This window comes from Archocentrus centrarchus, chromosome 20, assembly GCF_007364275.1.
Source record: "Archocentrus centrarchus isolate MPI-CPG fArcCen1 chromosome 20, fArcCen1, whole genome shotgun sequence".
NCBI lineage: Eukaryota > Metazoa > Chordata > Actinopteri > Cichliformes > Cichlidae > Archocentrus > Archocentrus centrarchus.
Genome location: NC_044365.1, coordinates 26,807,791 through 26,828,860, shown reverse-complemented (window position 1 = coordinate 26,828,860; position 21,070 = coordinate 26,807,791). Strand labels below are relative to the sequence as shown.

Genomic DNA, 21,070 nt, shown 5'->3' with positions numbered 1-21,070 from the left:
ATAATCCACCCATACAGTAACCTAATGAGATTAACACTGTGTGTATGTCAGCTCAGGCCTGAACATGATTTATGGTTTTATATCCATTCCTCTTTTAATTTGTCACATCAGAACCACATGCATGCGCACACACACAAACAAACACACACACCTTGTCTTACGATCCATGTGGGGGTAACTCAATGACATAATGCATTCCCAGAAGCAGAATATTTGTCCCCACAGTGGCACATCTCACTGTGGGTTTCACACAGCAGAGTTTCTCACACCCCTCATAAGTAAACACATTTACACAAACACATATATGTGGTTCTGTTGGGAACACAATTTGGGTCCCCTTAGTGACACAAGTCCTCGTGGACTGTGCGCAGTTAGGTCAAAGTCCCCACCAGGCAGAAAAAACATGACACCTCCCAACACACACACACACACACACGCACACACACACACACACACACACACACACACACACACACACACACACACACACACACACACACACACACACACACCAGTAGCAGCATCTAACAACAAAGTCCCCTTAATTTGGAACCTAAATAGTTTGATGACAGTTTTTTCAACAATGCAATACATGATGGAGTTAAACTGTCAAAAAGGGGCCATTTTTAAAATAACAAGCAGAAAATTTCCTTGGCCTTGAGCACACAGAAATGAGGTTAGCTTTAATTTGAAATTGGGTTGAAGCAGTATCATGGCAAGCATGTTTGATCGCGCCTTTGAAATGGGATTATCAAACCCATTCAGATGGGCATTCCTCAGGCAGCCAGAGTTAGAAGTCTACCTCCTCATTTTAAAGAGCCAACAAGAGCTTTGCGAAGTTTTTGAAGTTTAAAACTTTTTGCATTAAATGATTCACATGCACACACTTGCGCGCACACATACACTCGTATAGATGACATCACAAATATACTATAATGCCAATCACTAACCTCCCAGCAGGGCTGCTGTCTCCACTCCAACATGCTTCAGTTTTGGACCGAGGGACAGGGGGGTGCAGCATTTCAGCAGCCAGTGGGTCTGCATCATCTTCCTCCCGTCCAACCCACTCCCCCACCACCCGAGGGCGCAGAACTGAGTTATATCCCACCAAGTTCTAAAACAGAAATGCATATTAAAAATATGAGGCACGACAACAGCAGGAAAGAGCCGACAGAAAGGGAAAGATTAAGATGAAAAAAGCAGAGGCGGAGGTGAGAGGAGTCAACGAAACTGACATTTAACACTATGTACTTTTAATCCAAAAAGAAACTCTTCATTATTAAATAATAATTGTGTTCTTCATAGTAATAAAGTGCAAGGGAGTTTGCCTGATTTCTGCCTCCCAAGCCAGCCAGTACACATTTGCATCCTTCTCAGTGCAAAAGGCAAAAATATTTATCCTCATCTTTCACTAAATCCAGAATGAATTCTATTGTCTCTGCACGATCGTAGCAGGTATTTAGTATTCATTCCCTGTTCTGTCCCACAGAAAAGAAGGAAAATCTCTGGACTATAAGCCAAGGATGTTGGACATGCTGCGCTGAGCAAAAGTAAAGTCCCTGTCAAAACATATGCTGTGTTTCTCATCCAGAGCCAACATTTCCAAATCAATCTGTGCATCTCCAACCTGAGCAGTCGCTGCACTATTGTGCTGGTAGAGAAATTTGGGCCAGGCGAGGACAAAGGCAGAGCGCAGACAAAGCTTTGCGAGTAAGATCCACAGCGAAGCAGCAAGGGAGAGGGAGATGGAGATGGAGGACATGCTTTACTGAAGTATCACTCTCGCATAACAATCCCATGAGATAGCAGTTCATCATCAGAAAAAGATGATGTCTGCGCTGCTCTGTCAAGCAAGGGAAAGTTTTGAAATCTGGCTTTTATTTGATGTAGCAATTCAGCAGCATGATGAGAGGAAGCTTTAACTACGATGTCAATATATGAGTGGGTTTTTTTTTTTCCCCCTAAGATTCCAAGCTGGTGAATACCTACCTGGTCAAGCTCATCAGAGATGGCGATGCCTGCAGAAAGAAGAAAATTGTTTAAAGCACAGAAGCATCTAATACGGTTTAAAACCACAGCTTAGGCTGCTTCTAAGCTCAGTGGTGAGCCTGTAAGATAAGCTGCTCTATCCGGTTTCTTCCCAGGATTAACAGTGACATTTACAGGAAGGTCTAGACTTTAGTTCTATATGTTAAGATGTATTAAACGCCGCTGAGTATGATGCAAGCATGAATTCTGCTGAGTTGCAGCCACTCACTGCGTGACAGGCTCTCCAGGGCCTTGCCGAGCTTCTTGCTCTCCTGCAAAATGTGGTTGAGCTCATCAAAGTCCCTGCTCTCCCTCCAGTCCCAGGGCGGGTACTCGATTGACCGAGGCACTGGACACCGCAAAAACAAACACACAATTTATGTCATGCCTTCCGAAAGCATTGCTTATCAACTTTGTCTGACGATTATAAAAGGAATGAAAACTGATCCAGAGAAATATCCAAATAACAACCATGCTACAAAAGCCCCTGCTTGACTTTCTATTTGCCCCAACACAAATTTGTGAATTACTGCAGGATGAAGTGAAATGGAAACTCTGGCAGAAAAGTCACAGTGTGGCTTCCAGAGGCACAGAGCTCACTGGACTGAGGCCAGAGGACAGTGTCTGTCAGTCTCTTTGATTAACAAATAAGTCAAACAGGAGCAGGAAATGACCCACATACTCTACTGATGTCCTGCTCATGTCCCCTAGCAGTGTTCCGAAGCTTTGACAGCCTCATTTAGACATACAAGGAGCAATATTGTTTTATAGAAGAGGGATTACTTGTACTTCAGCCATATCAAACGTTCTCATGCTCAAACACAGCTGGATTTAAATCAACATGAAGCAGCACTGGGTTATGTAGACATAACCCAGTGCTGTCTACCGGCCACTCTTCAGTGCCTGAACACACACTGAAAAGTAGAGAGGAGTTTTGATTAAATTTCATGCATGTTTGAATCAAACTTATATGTCCTGACAGGTGCAGAAAGTGAGTGGTCTATTTTCACTCAAATACATAAATAAACTTGAGGGTGAATATTTGTCAGCGCTGCAGCTACAGTCTGCCTTCCTCTACGCTTGTTCACCCTGACTAAGCTGCTTGGCATTCTAACAACTGTAAACACACAGCAAATGCCTCTGCCAAATACAGACAGGAGAGTGTGTGTGTGTGTGTGTGTGTGTGTGTGTGTGTGTGTGGGTGTGGGTGTGTGTGTGTGTGTGTGGGGCTGGAGGGATTCATTACTTCCGGCAAAGAGTGTCTTTCTCCTACGTGCAGCTCTGTGTGATCTGCTGGCCCAGCAAAGGGCTATGCTGTATCTTAATAGCTTAGATTAGGGGTTAAGAATTCAATTCCCTCTGGATCTGACTATTAAATTATCAGTCAAGTAGAAGTGAGGCCAAACTGTACACAGAAAAAGAAGAGGGATTCATTTTGATCAGTGAATAAGTGGACCTTTAGTATGTTTTTGACAGCTGTTGTGCTGGATAGCTGCATTCAAAATGTGCAGTAATGATGAAAGTCAGTTCTTTTGATTTCAATTTTTCATGAGCTCTGCATGCCAAAACACCTATGCATGTATTTTTAATGTGATTTGACGTTAAATCCAGCTTTGAAAGCTTCTCCTTCTGAAGGGGCAACAGGAATGCTGCTAACACACCAAACTTAAGTACACCTTGATGTGCTGCACAGTTCTCCCATTCACTTGTTCTCTTTTTTATTGACTTTACGAGGACCTCTTGACACTCGCTTCCTCTCAACTGTGAGCGATGCTCCTACCATGGTCTAAAATAGACATAGTCTGGCAATGACAGAGTGCAGTTTTACATTATGAAGAAGTCCGTGGCGCTGCTTGCTCCCCATTTGACCTATTCTCATCGGCTCAGTTGTCATACTTCATTCTAACACCACAGCTAAAATTACCCCCAGAAAATCGTCTTCATATATTCTGCATGAATCCAAGAAATCTGTGAAGAATCCATCTTTAGAGTGTGAAGCAGTGCAGGCCAAAGTGTAGGCCATAATGAGGTGGCCCTTAATAATGAACTAATTTGCAGGGCTCTGAAAGGCTGGAAGGAGGACACTGGACTATACTCTGTGACTAACTTTAATTAGACCTAATTATATCAAATTAAAAATGGAGATTAAAGTCAATGGTGCATGTAATTGGGAAACAACCGATGCAACAGGTATCAAAACTGTGCTGTTTCATATTTAAAAATGGATTATGTGTGTCTGAGTGTGCCTCTGTAAGTAACATAACCACAAAAAAAATCATGAAGTAGTAAAGCAGATGGCTTAAAAATTAAACTTACAGGATTTGGATTCTGGTGAAGGTGGAGAGATGCTTGAAACAGCAAGGTCGCTCTTTGATTTTTTCGGTTTCTTTGGGTGAATTTGCCAGGGCTTTTCATAGTTGGTGTACTCCCTCCGAGTGTTTTTGTTTTCTGTTAGGAAAGACAGTCAGAATTTATGTTGCATATCACTGCATATCATAAGGCTATTTATCAAAAACTGGGGTACAGAGGAACATGTGCAAAAGCAAATACTTTATTCTGCTTGTGTATGTTTCCCCTAAGCTGACTACCACATCCACAAATGACTGCAAAACACAGTAGACATTTACGCTAAAATGAATCAAGGGCAGACATTAAGCAAATACAGGAAATGAAAGGAATATTATTTATGTTTTATTTTTCTCCTGTGGTTTTTCTTGGGCGGATAGACAGGGAGTTTTGTTCAGCTAGACAAGGTAATGGAAGGGGAAGGGGAAACACTGCATATAAATCATGTTAGTTTGCATGTGTATGCACCAACCTGGGGAGCTCTGCGCCCAAAGTGCAGCAGAGCCGGAAGAAAGCTCTGTGCAGCTTGCCAGGGCTGTCTTGCTTGGTCTGCAGGTGATCAATGAGAAAAGGGATTGGATGGTCTGGAGTCTCAGTTATCAATTTGGTCATCAACTCCTAGAGGAGAGCGCAAAGCAAAGAGCCATTAGAGGAAAGTGGCACTGCAAAGGAGTGAGAGAGTGGATCCAAGGCAATGGAGTATCCACCATGCTGAAGTCCTATGAGTACCCCAGGAGTTGTTTTGTAGTTGAAATCGCTCAGGAAGAGTGTGAGAGTTGAGCAAGGAGTGAGTTATACTATGCCCAATACTATAATCTTTAAATAATAAAAAAAATGGTACTAGCTTTTTCTTACAGATAGGAGCAATCCCCTTCTGTGACTATTCGTAAAACCTGTCTGGAAGCTTGTTAAAAATCAGATGAGGCAAATAAGTATACAAAAAAAAACCAAAAAAAAAAAAACAGTGCAGCAATAAAAGGTGCTCTCATGCAGTGTTTCTGGTGAGTAACATTTGATATATGAAGAACAGTACACAGACACTGATGGAAATTCTCAACAGCAAATGTAGTGCGACAGAGACCTGACACAGTGCTGCACAAAACTCCACAGATATGTCTGCAATTTCCAGTTTTTGGGCTAATGGCAGCCAGTTCTAAAATTCACATATCACCCATGCCTAGATGGTTTTGACACTTTTAGATGTTACAGGGGAACTTGGCTTTGGCAGTCTGACAAATATAAGGTGCACAACCCTATAAATGTTCAAAAAAAGTGCACAAGCTCCTGACTTGGTTCACTGCAGGGTTGTTTTTAGGCTTTTTTTTTTTTTTCCAATATTTGCAATGGAAGTCATTTGCAATGGATCTGATGGATAAACAGACAAAAGCAGCAAATCAGGATCACTGACTATCTCCACAACATCTTTCAGTGCTTCGGTGCTCAATATGAAGTGTTTCATTGGCACCTGCAGAATACATGTAATCATAGGATAAACTCACAATTCTAAGAACATTTTGAGAGAAAAGCAGCCAAAAAAGGAGCAGTGAACTTCATGGTGGATGGTAGAAAAGAAGGAAAACACACAGTAACAGGTGCTGAGGGTGGAGGCCATATCTCACTCTGCATGCTAATTTCAAATTCTTCAAATGCATACATACACGATTATTTTGGACATAATCACACTTGACTTGCATCAACGAGTGATCATGCCCCCCCCCCCCTTACAACTCATTTCCTCCTTGTAGGCACACACTGACAAATATATATGTATATAATAATACTGCCCAAAAGACTTCATAATACATTAGCTACAATACAAATTTAGCCCACCCCCACAGTCAGAAAACTAAAGAGCAAAACTCTTGTATCACAGCTATAGGGAATGGCAGTCCCTTTGAAGATGATGAGTGCAGTGAAATGAGCATATGTCTGCTCCTGTCAGTTTATTTGTGTGTGCTGCTGCGATATGGTATGAGAATGAACTCTGTTTGACCAGTTTAAGCCAGTCAGAGCAGAGCTGAGGCTGACTTCAGGGTGACTACTGCAGTGAAGCAGAGAAGCCATTAGTGGACTGCAGTGAATTGGCAGTAATGTATGGATAAATGAGTGTGTGTGTGTGTGTGTGTGTGTGTGTGTGTGTGTGTGTGTGTGTGTGTGTGTGTGTGTGTGTGTGTGTGTGTGTTGTGTGTGTGTGTGTGTGTTTAAGTATTTGTGATAGGAACATACTGTAGAGTTGCTTACCTAGCAGAATTGTATTTTCCTATGCTTTGATGGCTGGTATGCATTTGCCAATGTGTGTTTATCTATATGTGTGTGTGTGAGTGTGTTTCAAGAGGTGGAGAGGGGATACAGAGAGCCTGCCTGTGTGTGTGTATTACAGCTGGCTAGTCTTGGCTGCGCTATGTGTGCTCAGAAAGCTAATCAGGTAATTGGTCCGGGGGACATTCCTGCTCTGCCCCAGAGTCTACAGCAGCTCTGACAGGAAACAGCATGTGAATGGATAAACAGGGAGCATGCTCAAATGTCCCTCTGTAAGGTCTAATAACAGAGGGAACTTGCTCCACTGTTTGCAAGAAAAGCACCATATGAGAGAATAGCGAGCAAAGAGTTTAGCAGAGCACTGCTCCTTACCATAGTCTAACTGTTTAAAGCCTCTAAAATGGTGCTATGTAAAAGTTGTAATTAATGCTTAGTAGTTCCTGTGGGTAATTTAACTAACTTACCAACAGGAGGTCTATTACTGAAGGTTGTAATTTGGAAGCAAATAATGAGAACTCTGTTAAGTGCCCCAAGTCTTAATTTCTTTTTGCAGTGAAGGGTAAAGGGAAGACAGTTCTTAGTGGAAACTGCATACGCAGGGATGCACAGGCATGAGTTGGACATGAGAAGTAAGCAGTGTTGCAAAGACATACAACATCCCGTAGACATACTACATCCTGTAGTTTGTAGCTATATCTGTATTCTGCACACGTCTGTACTCTATAGCACTCTTGTGCCAACATATATTGATTGCATGAACTATATGGTGTTCTGCTCCCAGTATGACACGCGCTGTTTAATAAGATAAAGCACCCTTTATACCTTTGTGTCCTTCACCAGCTACACTGACATCATAATAAGGCAAAAGCACACACTGTAAGCAGTAGATCCCACTAAATCTGCACGGTGGATATGCATGCATTTCCACTGCTCACGTATGCAGCAGAGCAAAGTAACCGTGTCTGACACTTTCACGTCCTATGGTAATGAGCTGCTTTAAATAACACAAGTCTTCTTTTGATAAGCACATGCTGTTAGACAGGTAATCATATTTTCTTTGACAGGAACCACAATAAGATGTAGACTCAAATTTGGGTCAACATTTTCTTCTATGCAAGCAGACTTTAATACTGTTTGGTTTGGACTTGCACTGGCAGAAACATCATCCTTAGTTATGTTTTTATATGTGTGGAGGGAGATTTAGAGCGGCGGAGAGTTTCAGTCTGTGCAGAGGTAATCTTATAAGCAGACCAACAGGTGGCGGAAGCAACTGAGACGTGGAGTCCGTATCTGAGCAGATCTGTCGTTTGGCGAGATATCTGCGTGCCCCAGGCAGTTTTGTCCGGTCACAGTAATTGACAAGCTGTCAGCCAGCCAAGAGACACCCGTGTCATTGGAGCTCTCAAGGACTCCCTCCGGGGACAATGGCAGTCATGATACACTCACTGATGCAGCCTGGCTACCCACAACTTAAAAACTCCGCAAATTCAAAGTGGAAAGAGAGGCTACGGACACAGAAAACAGAAAGTTCATGGAGGTTGTGCATGGGGTAGCACACAGAGAGTATGATGGCGGCATTAAAAGGGGAAAGGAAGAGAGAACGCTAACAGGGTGGCAAGTAAAGACAAATCTTCAGTCTCTGGTGGCAGAGAGTATCCACCCTGCTCAAGTGTCTTTTGCAGTACAATAAATTCTGCCAACCCCAAGGGGTTCTTTTCTGTTTGTTACCTTGGACACTTGGATAAAGATTTCTCTTGTGTGAAATCAGAGACGGTATCACAAAGAACATGCACAAGAATAAAATGAAATAATAAAAGGTGGACTGAAGAAGAAGAAAAAAAAACAGATACCGACAGAGCTGATGCTGCTTCACAAGCTCTGTGGTTTAGATGACTTTGCCTAAACCTTTTTTTTTTGTCAACCTGTGAGCTGATGAATTTCTTCCTCAGCCATTGTAGACTCCTGGTGGACTATTTGAGCTATGGATTTATGGATGCGAGGAGACACTGAGCACCCCAGCACACAACACTTACTCTGCATGAGTCGGCTTTCTGTGATGTCTGTGTTCCAAGCAGGCTGCGTATCTATTCACAGATCTACTGAGACAAGCGCGGTGTGTCTATATTTTATTATAAGATAAGAAGTTTCAGCAGTTGTAGAGTACATTTATGACTTTTCTTGTGTTGAATAAAATTAATATCACCTTCAGCATATTCTGGACTTAAAGCAACACAGTAACACCTAAAACCTGCTCTCACTACTTGACCTTGTTTGAAAACAATGTGTAATGTAGCAACAGGTCCTCCAATACTCCCAGAGGGCTCCTGTCCCTTTCACCTATACTAGAGGCCAAAGGGCTGCCACTGATTTACCTGCTCTTCTTGTCAGTAAAATATGTTAGGCAAGGTCCCTCACAGGTGTCCTTCCAATGTGCCTCAAACACAGAGAAAGGTCATTATTGGGGGGAAAAAAAAGAGAACAACACAATGAGCCAACACAGGTGAGACAAGCAGAAGGAGATCAAGAGACATGCCAATGGAAGCGATCCAGACCTTGAATAAGCAGGAAGACAAAAGCAGGGAGATCATGTGGAAGAGGAGACTATAGGACATGCAATGTCACCCGACCAGACTGGCACCACCAGCTTTCATCTGCCTCACTGATATGCACCCTTCACTTCCTTTGTCCTCACTGAGTATTTGCTGATTTTGTTTGAAATATATCACTGTAAAGTAAATGTTGTCATTGCAATTTTCAATCCAGCAGTCTGATGTTACACCTTTCCTCTCACCATTTGGATTTATGTCTCCTACCTTTTAATTTGTGCCTTTTTTGTTCTCTGCCACTTCTGCAACCAGGGAGCCCAATTATTATCATCCTCTACTGATTAATGATGACTTTTGATACTGTTGAATTCCTTCAAGGCACTGAAAAATAATTAGTTTTAATCCAAAATTGTGTAATTGCTAATTTGCTAATTATCTTTTGGTACCTTGGTGATTGATGGGTTCCACAGGGCCACATTTATTTACAATGTTCATAAATGACTTAACTTTTTCAAAACCTAAACCAAAATCTTTCTGCTGCATGGCAAACTTTTGTCATAAATTATTACAACTGAGATCAAAATTATATTAATTTTCTTTTACAGAAAAGCTGGCCGATAGTTACATTGCTATATTACTACTTGTTCTAACTTCTACTTAAAGCGACTCTGCCTTTTAAATGCACAATTTCTTTGGAAACTTTAAACACACACACACACACACACACACACACACACACACACACACACACACACACACACACACACACACATACACTTATGGAAACACTATAAGCAGTGATACTTTTTGGACAAATGTACACACATGGTCATTAGTCACCAGCTGAACAAACAGAGGGCAACTGTCAAAGCATTGTGTATCACATGATCAGCTCTCCTACACCGCCAGCATGACTATCAGTTTCACACATCAGTAAGCCCCCAGGATCTGTGGGCTCTAAATGGACATGATGTCTTTATTAGCATGCACCAGAGCCACTGTACTCGCTTCTTGTTTCCTGCCTTCTTACAAATACAATACTCCTTCCCCCTGCCTAATGTTGCACGCTTTAAATCTTCCTCATATTGGACTTCACTCATCATGTCCCTGCTTGATCTTCCAGATATCACAGAAATATTTTGCCTTCCCTCTTTGTCCCCTTCCTACACTCCCTCAGGACCAGCCTGGCCTTGGGCTGTGTGTTGAGCCGCCTGTCTCGTAGTAATTACTCGTACTGTGCCTGAGGGGAAGCTGTATTAACCCATGCATGACCACACATCTGTCACACCAAGTTATCAAACTCAAGACCATCACAGAACTTGAACAAAAAAAATAACGTCTAATTGATATGGCTGCTGCAATGTTTTCTCTGGCACATTATGATGTAATTTAACCAATCCCCAACTTCTCTCCCCTGAATTTTGATGATGTTCATTTGTAAATGAACGCTTTATCCTACCAGCCAGACATCAAAAGGGAAAAAGCTTTGTTTCAAGTTTCACACGGTGTCATAATAAATTAGCCAAGGAAATCATTTTGCTTTTAATTGACAGGTATTTACCGTGCCCACGCATTTGCTTAAAAGGATTCAAAATCAGAGTCAGCAGGTCTGTGTAGAGATGTGTCTGTATGCTATAATCACCAATGCTACATTTAAAGTAGTCTTGAAGATATGATCATGAGCATATCTGGATGTATGATCAAAAAACCTCACACTGCATACTGGACTCTATACCGTATGACACACAATATTAAATGTTTAGTTTCGCTATAGGTCAGTTTGTATATTAATGTCTATTGTTGTATTGTCAGTCTTAAGGTTTATCATGCATTCATTTTTACTTCAGGTCGGCTCGGCTAATTGATGGATGGAGAAACTTCAGTTCAGACATAGAAATCCAAAGTAAAGAGGAGGAATAAGGAGTTACACTGGATCAATTTCCAGAAGAAAAATAAGATGTATTTAATTTTTCAGGCAATGCATATTCTTTAAAAGCCCAGCATTTGTAATGTAATGATCATTTTTACCATTGTTCTCACATGACCTGCATGAAACAACATAGTGCAGCCGGATTCTCTGAGCACCGTTAGTCCTTTTTAATTCTTCTTCAAGTCAAGGGTAAGCAATTAGAAAAAGAAGGTAGACGGTCATTTTTGGACCATTCAACCATACCCTTTCCCTCCTTGGTAACTGTCTGCCACATCCTGATTAGTCTCATCTGTTGCTTATTTTTTTTCCCCTCACACCTGTTCCCATCTGCCAATTACTCACCTGTCTTCCATCAGTGAGTTGCTCACTCCAGGATAAGTACTCCCCTGTTTCTATATGTTCCCTGTCAGAGTGTCTTGGTTTCACTATGTCAGGCTTTTCAGGCATTTTCCAGTTTTTCTTGTTTTCTAGTGTTCTTGTTATTTCTCCTGTTTAGTCATTGATTTTCTTGTGTGCGACCTTTTAGGGCTGTTTTATGGATTTGCCTTTTGCCTGCTCCCCACTTGGACTGTTTACCTTGCTGCCTCTCTTGTTCTGCATGATCACTGCCTTTTTGACAAAAAATTTGGAGTCTGAGCTTTTACTAAGCCTTCAAGTGTTCTCCATTCAGCTGCTTTCCTCCTGCATTGTTACATATGCGGCAAACTTTGAAAAGGAGAAAAATTAAGTGAAAATATGAAATAACATAGCAAATGACTGCTAAATTTTATGTTCAAAGAATGACAATAATACTAAATCCTGATCTGACTAATCTATGATACACAGCCCTAAGTGTGCAATATGATGATATATATCTGAAGACAAAATAAAAATGTCTATAATTTCATATTATACTCCACAGTTTACTTCCTGTTGTCGCAAAATATTTCTTCAACATCTGAATGACGGTTTGCAGTCATTCAAGGCAGCACATGGACACAGGCGAAACCATGAGTACCAGCATGGTGAGTGAAGGTGGGACAGAACCAGGTAGCTCCAAACACAAGAAGGACCAGCCGAGAGAAATTGTGGAGCTACCTCTGTAGCGTGGGCATGGTTTGGTTTCAAAAAGTCTGACACAGATCTGAAAACTACTTTGACACACACAGTTTAAACTTCAAAGTTTGATGTTTACATGTGATATTTTATATAACAACAAGAAAACTTTATTCTATACATTTTGACATTCTTAATTGAATATTTGTCCAGAATAACAAAGAGAAAAAAATAACCATGTGTGAATGAATGAATATATATAAGATGAACAACCACAAGGAGCAGTACCCTCCATGGAAAAGATGGCTAGAGGCTAATATCGAGGCAGCACAGAGGGAAGATAGCAGCTATCAGAGCTGCAGAAAGATGTGATAAAGAAAGGGGTGGCTAAGAAGTACGACAACCTGTCCATGCCTGAGGCCTTAGAGACTGCCAAGCAAAGACTCACAGCCTTGGCCAACTGCTTGAAGAGGTATACAGTAATCCCTCGCCACTTCGCGGTTCGCTTTTCGCGGACTCGCTGTTTCGCGGGTTTTCAATCAATATTAGTGTAAAATATTTATTGCGGTATTTTCACTGTTTCATGGGTTTTTGCAGTACTCTTCACATGCGTAGTACGTGTTGTACAGTAATGTATATATTTGGTGTATAAGTGTGTAGGGAGGGTTTATAAAAACTTAAAATAGTGTGTAACTACTAAAATAATGTATAAGTATTAAAATAAATATAGCGTCCCTACTTCGCGGATTTTCACTTAACGCGGGTGGTCCTGGAACGTACCAGAGAGACAGAAACCAGGAGAATGAACCAGAAGTTCTCCACTGAACCATCCAAGGTTTACTCTCAGTGGCAGTGGAATGGAACATATGAGAACAGCACCCCCACCAGGCTAAAGACAGAGCAATCCAGGAAGAGCATATGTGAGAAGGATGCAAGTACAACACCAACTTACAGTAGGTAGCAGTCACTCGAGACTATAAGACTAGACTGACCAACCTGTATCTCTACCGGAAGGTAGTCAGAATAGAGGGGATTGCACTACTAGAAGGTAACATTGAGGACAGCTACAAGTACTTTGGAATTCCACATGCAAATGGGAATCACAAAGAGGCCACTAGGAAAGCTGCAACCACCAAGTACCTCCAGAGAGTAAGGCAAGTCCTGAAGAGTTAGATGAATGGGAAGAACAAGATCCAGGCAATCAACACCTACGCCCTGCCAGTTGTCAGATACCCTGCTGGGATAATAAGCTGGCCAAAGGAGATGTCAAGACAAGAAAGCTCATTACCATGCATTTAGAGTTTCACCCCAAATCCAGCACCCTGAGACTGTACGCTAGGCAGAAGGAAGGAGGCCGAAACAAGTGAGTGTCAGAACCACTATCCTAGATGAAACAAAGTTCCATGAGCACATCAGGAAGATGGCCACAAATGATCACATGCTTAGTGAATACCTCAGGCAGCAGAAACCAGAGAAAGAAATTTAGAAAGACCAGGAACCATCATGGAAAGACAGGCCTCTGGATGGCATGTACCACCAGCAGAGAGAAGTGGCTGATATCAAAAAATCCTACAAATGGCTGAACAAAGCTGAGCTGAAGGATAGCACAGAGACACTAATCATGGCAGCACAGGAACAGGCTCTAAGCACAAGATCGATAGAGGCTGGGGTCTACCACACCAGGCAAGACCCCAAGTGCACGCTGTGCAGAGATTCCTCTGAGACAATCCAGCACATAACAGCAGGGTGCGAGGTGCTAGCAGGCAGGGCATACGTGGAACGCCATAATCAAGTTGCTAGCATAGTATACAGGAACATCTGTGCCGAGTATGACCTGGAAGTCCCGAGGTCAAAATGGGATATGAGAATTACCGCACTAAGATCCTGTGGGACTTCCAGACACAGACAGACAAACTGGTAATGGCTAACCAACTGGACATAGTAGTGGTGGACCAACAGAGGAAGAAAGCCTTGGTGAAAGATATAACGATACCAAGCAATGGCAACATTGAGAATAAGGAACACGAGAAGCTCAATAAATACTAAGGGCTGAGAGAAGAGCTAGAGAGGATGTGAAAGGTGAAGGTAACAGTGCTTTTAAATATTGTGCCCTACGATAGTGACTTGTTGCATATTTGTTACATTATGTTTATGGATCAGAAGCTCATGTTTTATTATTTAATTTCATTTTAGAATAGGTAAGCCCAAAGTACATAGCACTTTTAACTGTAATCAAGTAGAACATAATATCACAACTTGTCAAAAAAAATAATTTTCTTGGGTTCTGCCATTTGATTTTTGGTATACAATGTAGATTATCTTCAAATCTGGAGAAATTACAGTAAATGCGGGTCAGACAGTGAAAATATATTACATGTATATGATTAATGTTTATGGCCAACAAGAAATATTACAGAAATATTAGTTCCACTGAGACAGAAAGGTGAGGGATGTTGGTAATAATGTCAGTGAAAATAACCAACAGTATACCCAATCACACCAAGTCCAATAAATTATCGCTACAGGAAGTGGATCAATAGGTCGGGCAGTGTGTCTGTACATATACCAGTGGTTCCAAGTCCTGTCTGACCTCTTTAGAGCTCTGCAGGGGTGGGCTACTTAGACCCTAGACACAGCACATTAAAAGAACTACACAGCTGAGCAGGCTGGAGTGGAGCTTTTCCATGTGGATGGATAAACAATACACTCAGAAAAATCTTTAGGGAGAAGCAAAGTCATTTAACTTCACTCGAAGTAGAAACACCAATAGTAGAAACTGGGGAGCCAACTCATTTAAATTCCTGTACCTCGACCCAAAGTATTGGCTCAAACAAAGTGCAAATTCAATACTGGTGTTCCTTTTTTCCCCTTTATTGATTTCAAATCTGTCATTCTCACTGTGCAGAACTAATTGAGCCTGTTCGTCTATTTTTAAAATAAACATGAGGTTATAAAAAGCCTCATATGAATAATGAAAGCAATACGTACACAAAACACAGACGTTATATGTGTTAGTGTTGCACCGATGTTAGTATTTTTCATTTGCAGGTTTCTAAGCACTATTGTCCACAAATTGAATATACATACACACATCTAAAGAAAAACTGAGCTGCTCTGTTTAATTAAATGTGTATAAGATTAAATACCAGTCTAGATTATTACTCATCAAATTTATTAATATCAGCGAGCAATCACAACAACCTCTAAACTAAAACCAATACCCAGTTAATAATGGATAGCATTAAGCCTGCATTCAAGTTATTAAAGTCGCAAAGGAAAAAGTCAGACACCAATTATTTCACAGAGCAGTGCTGTGTTTCAACATTTGACTGTTACACCAGTTTCCAGTTCAATGCAGTGACATTTTTTTGATCCAGGCAGCATTTACATGATCCATCAGTTCACATTTCCAACAGAACCGTTATATCGCCTAAGATATGACTGACAGATCACAGCAGGGAGGAACACGAGAGCACGTTTTTACACTGTCTGCTGATAAAGGCAAAAAAGTGCCCCATTTTACATCTACTGTGTTACACAAGTTTAAATGTCAGGAGCTTGCAGGTAGATCCTACAGACCCTCCTTTGATAAAGCAAAGATTAAAAGGATTAGACCCATTATTTCACCCATTAATGATCTCTATGTGTTGACAAATGTCAGGAAAGGGGGATTTTTATAGCTTAAAAAGTGGCAGTTACAATGGAGTATCATACAGAGTATAACAAAGGAAGCTGAGTGTGTGACCTTCAACTTGCTTTAATGCCTAACACCGATGACAATTTGTCACATTGCAAGAAAACTGTTAAGAAATTGGAAAAGGGCAGAAGTTTGAAAAGAATATCAATTTACCAAAACGCTTTACAATACATTGGAGAGCAGTTACTTCGCTTATTATGAAAGGCTGCTTCACTTTTTTTGGAAGAATCTTCTGTCTGAGTTGACTCAGCTTGCTATCTCTGCAAAGCAACCATTTCATTACAGTGAGGAGGAGGGGGGGATCGATTCTCTGGCAAATCATAAGCTGTGTCTCATCAGAGCAAGTAAATGAACCCTCACTCGCTTCTACTCACACTGTTTAAGACTGCAGCTGTGTGCTGGATATGAGGAAGGAGTGATGGCGCTTTGCCTTAGGAGGAAATAAAATAAAACAGAAGTTATATTTTTTTTATGCAACATGAGAGGCCCGAGTAGATTGGTACAGATTGGGAAGTTCAAGGAGGGAGGGAGGACCTAAAACATATGTAGCAATATTGTAAGAGGACTCTTAATGGAGAAAAGGGGGATCTTTTTTCCTATTACAAACTTGTCCACAAACTTGTGTTTGTAAATGCGCTTTGAGAAATCTATTTTGCAGATACTTCACAGAAAAACAAGGCCTTTAATATGAACAGTTACGTAAAAACTGAAGGAGACAATCCATTTACATTTTTGAGAGAATTAGATCATTCAAAAGAAACTCCCTACAGAGCACTACTGCTACACAGAATTTCTGCTCTAACGAGCTAAAAGACGCCTGGGAATACATGTGTCTAAGTTCAGTTATCATTAATTTAGTGGTGTTTTTATGGTTATTTCACATATGTTGCATTTGGACTTAATTGTGGATGTGTAATCTGTTTCCAGTGTTTGTGTATATGAGAACAGTGTTAAGGTTTAGCTAGCAATGAGCCATCATGACAAAGATGAATTACCTGTGGCGAGCATTCATCAGCGTTCCTGTGACCGTGCACTGCCACGAGCATGGGAGCTGCAAGTGTTTGGAGCTGATATCTTGCCATAGTCAAGGGCCCAAATGCTAAAGACTGCAGTTCCTTTAGTTGCCCTTTGAGGCTGGATCCAAAAGCAAGTCAACTATGTTAAAATGCCCAACTTCACAGCAGAAACGAGTTTAAAGCCTGCTACAATTTTTTTCTTTCCCTATAGCTAATATGCCACTTCTTATTAACTCAATGAACTAGATCTCTCAACCGTGTTTGTGGTGTTGGTGCCTCTTCAAAATACAATTACATGACAAATGTCATTTAAGTGACTTTGAACATGACTTTGATGGGCTGGTCCGAGTATTTCAGAAACTGCTGATCTACTGGGATTTTCCCACACAATTGTCTTCAGGGTTTATGGAGAGTAGTCAGAAAAAGAGGAACCATCCAGCAAGTTCTCTTGTTGATGCCAGAGGTCAGAGGAGAAAGGCCAGACTGCTTTGAGCTGCTAAGAAGGCAACAGTAAATAGCGACTCATTACAACTAAGGTATGCAGAAGAGCACGACAAGTAAGATGGGCTACAGCAGCAGAAGACCAAACCAGATGCAACTGCTATCAACTAAGAACAGAAATCTGAAGCTACAATTCACACAGGCTCAGTAAAACTGGTCAATAGAAGTTTGGACAAATGTTGCCTGGTCTGCTGAGTCTTGATTTCTGCTGCAACATTCAGATGGTAGGGCAGATTTTGGTCTAAACAACATGAAAGCATGGATCCATCCTGCCTTATATTGATGGTTCAGGCGGCCGGTGGTGTAATACTGTGGGGGATATTTTCTTGGCACACTTTTGGCCCCTTAGTACCAACTGAACATCAATTAACTTCCACAGCCTGAGTATTGTTGTTGACCATGTCCATCCATTTATGACCATATGTACCCATCTTCTGATGGCTGCTTCCAATAGGATAACACTTCATGTCACAAAGCCCAGACCATCTGAAATTCATTTTTTGAACATGGCAATGAGTTCACTGTACTCAAACAACCTCCACAATCACCAGATTTATATCCAAAACAACACCTTTGAGATGTTGTGGTGCAAGAGATTGCATCATGGATGAGCAGCTGACAAATCTGCAGCAACTGTGTGATGCTGTCATGTCAATATGGAACAACATTTCTGGGGAATGTTTCCAGCACTTTGTCAAATCTGTGCCACAAAGAATTAAGGCAGTTTGAAGGCAAAAGAGTGTCCAACCAATGCTAACAAGGTGTACCTAATAAACTGGCCAGTGAGTCTAGCTCTGTGACATTTTAATATATTTCTGTACTAAACTGCTTATGGATATTTTTTTTTTAAAGGAACATTAACATAACAGTAAAATGGCAACTGTACAGCTGGCATATTACAGTGTAAAACTTCTATTCTACATAGTGCAGCAGTGTAATACCTTTCACAGTAAGAATGTGCTGCAGTTTATATAGATTATTTGGGTTTTCTCTGTGTTACTGTATGGTGTTTACCTTAAAATATAAAGCACCTTGAGGCGACTGTTGTTGTGAGTTGGCAGTATATACATAAAAATAAATTGAATTCATAGTGTCACTACATTTTGTTTTTTGTAATTCACTTTGGCAAACTGCTATTATCATACTTTCAATTTAACTGATCTATTTTACCTGTAGGTATTGTACTGTTTGGCTATCAAACTTCCAGCGAACTCATTTTTGGTCTGAGCACACAGGACAGCTTTATTATTCCTTCTCCTGTATCAGTTTTCCCACATCTGGTCAAAAAGAAAATCACCGGGAGAATTCTAGCCTCTCTTCAGGACTCTTGCAATAAAAAAAGAAGGTGTTTCTTCACAACCGAATGCACACGGATGGATTTTCTTTAGGACAACAATAAAATGATCAAGGTTTTTCAAGCGCAGCAGCAGGGTAGCAGCGACATCATTTTTCTCATGAGGAGAGTGGCAGACCCAGGAGAGTTTTCAGTATTCCCCTCTTACTACACCTCTTTCTCACTGCTGGCAGTTTCCCCAGCAAATCTACATGGCACAAGGTAGCCTCACAATACACCATTCACTGCCTATTTGCTGTGAACAGCTCACTGATGATCCCCCGTCATCGTAACTCAGAAAAACAAGTCTGTTTGATAACTTTGGGACACACCTTGGGATGCAACACACGTAAAAGATTTACTACAAAGTCTCATCACAGATGTTTGGCACAAATGCATTTTTGATCGGCTCGGCTAGCATTTCCTTTGCTTTAATCACCTTCAATCGTCTCATGAAGGAGACAATTTAATTGAGCACGGAGCAAGGAATAAAAATAAAGCACAGCCTAGAGGTAGGGAACAGAGGGAAGAAGAAGATGGAGGGAGGAAAAACAGACAAAAAGAGTACACAGAGGCCTATCAACTGAGCATTTTTGGCCTGGCAAGAAGATTTTGTCTTCTTTGCTGGTGAAATGCACGGTAGGCTTGAGTCACTGTCCATGGTGCTGAAACAAGCCACAATACTGCTCCTGTATCTGTTCCTACATGCACTGTGCGTTTGCCGCTTCCACATATGCAGCTGGAGCACAGAAGTGAAACGTCAGCACATTGTGAAACACAAGGTGCATGTATACATGCACAGTGCATGCCATTCCTCTATATCCCTACTTCCTTCCCATAAGTCATTCTTGAAATTATACTTCTGCATCTCAGAGAAAGGCTTCTTCGCCTGGATGCTTGCTCTGTTAAATCTGATTCTGTCTCACACCCGTGCAGTCCTGCTCTCAGCAATTAGCCAATTAGCAAAAACAAGGGATGAAGTCATGCTTTCCCCTGGGTTTCTTACTGTAGTGTCACCCAGAATAACCCCTGATGATGAACACACAGGCCATTTCAGTAACACACAGCGAGGCGGGCTGTGTCCTCTGTAGCAAAACGCATAGTAAAGCCAAGCCTGCTGCGTGCAGTCTGAATTACAACTGGCTTCCCTGAGCGCCCACCACCACCAACTTCACCAAACTGTAACCGGCAGATCTTAAATGCAAATCACTAACAGAAGGAGCTAAGCTTGGAGATGCGAGGCAAACACAGCAGCCCATATTCCTTTACTGGTGGTTGCAGTGTCGTTTAACAAGGAGCGCACAGGGAACCAGGACGGTGTCTGCTGATGATGATCACACACCAAAGTGTAAGAAAATAAAAGCCCCCCTAATTTTACTAGCCCACTGTTTTAACCTCTACGACCCATCAGGTGTAGTAATAAGCCAGTGGCTGCTCACACGCAAACGTGCGCTCGCCATTTGGGACAAACTGTAAATGAAAGGGAACAATGCAGTCCGGTGCAAAGCAGTGGTCCTTTAAACCGGCTGCCAATAACTTCGGAGTTGTGTGCGTATTCGTACACTCACCTCAAACAAGGGTCCGATTTTATTCTTCTCCAGATACGACTGGATTCTTGACTGTTGTAGAGACGCCATTGAGAAAGTGTTGTGCCTCGCAAGAGCTTTCAGCGGAATGAAATCAAGGTGAGCCGGTGTCATTCGCCCTTCAGGAGACGTCTCGGCGACTTGAAATGTAGAAAATGTGCACAGGGTCGACTGCGACGGAGCCACGTTAAGTTCAGACAGGTTTGCGTCAAGTGCGGAGCGGGCGACTCTGAGTCCGGCTCATTGTGGAGGAGAGTCAGCCCGGGACCTTCCCCAGCTTGTCGCCTCACTGACTCTCTGCCACAGCGGCTCTGTGACAGGGATTACAAATCTTCCGCTTACTGGCTGCCAGTTTTAAACAGCGCCACAGCCACTCCCACTTATACACCGGGCTCTGCCTAGCACTGTGTTTAACGCGACTGTGTGTGTGTGTGTGTGTGTGTGTGTGTGTGCCTCAAAATGTAAATTGCACAACAGTTCGTGTACTGACCAGAGTTACTGCGCATTTTGCTAATTACCATAAGAAAACAAGTGCACTTCACTGTTCATATCGAATTAGACTGCAATACCTGCACATTAATAAGTAAAATTGCATATGCCTAAAGAGTTGGTGAAAGGTGGGTGCCTTCTACACCAAGATTACAACCAAAAAGGCCAGTGGAAAACTGGTCATTTCAAGAACAAAAACTACAGAAATGTCCACTGTACTCAGCTTTAATACACATTTTACAAACTGTATACATGGCAGCATTTTTAGTATTTTGAAGGAAAAAAGCGCGGGGGGGGGGGGGGG

At 41.7% G+C, this 21,070-nt stretch overlaps 1 protein-coding gene across 1 annotated transcript in view; it reads right to left on the bottom strand.

Annotated features, from left to right (window-relative positions):
• Window positions 1–20,583, bottom strand: part of c20h8orf34 (chromosome 20 C8orf34 homolog) — a 67,568-nt gene extending 46,985 nt beyond the window's left edge. The window contains 7 exon segments of the mRNA XM_030756978.1: window positions 951–1,114; window positions 1,990–2,018; window positions 2,258–2,377; window positions 4,345–4,476; window positions 4,847–4,883; window positions 4,885–4,992; window positions 20,260–20,583. Coding sequence (XP_030612838.1) covers window positions 951–1,114; window positions 1,990–2,018; window positions 2,258–2,377; window positions 4,345–4,476; window positions 4,847–4,883; window positions 4,885–4,992; window positions 20,260–20,391 — 722 coding nt within the window. The 5' untranslated portion in view covers window positions 20,392–20,583.
• Window positions 20,584–21,070: the final 487 nt, after the last annotated feature.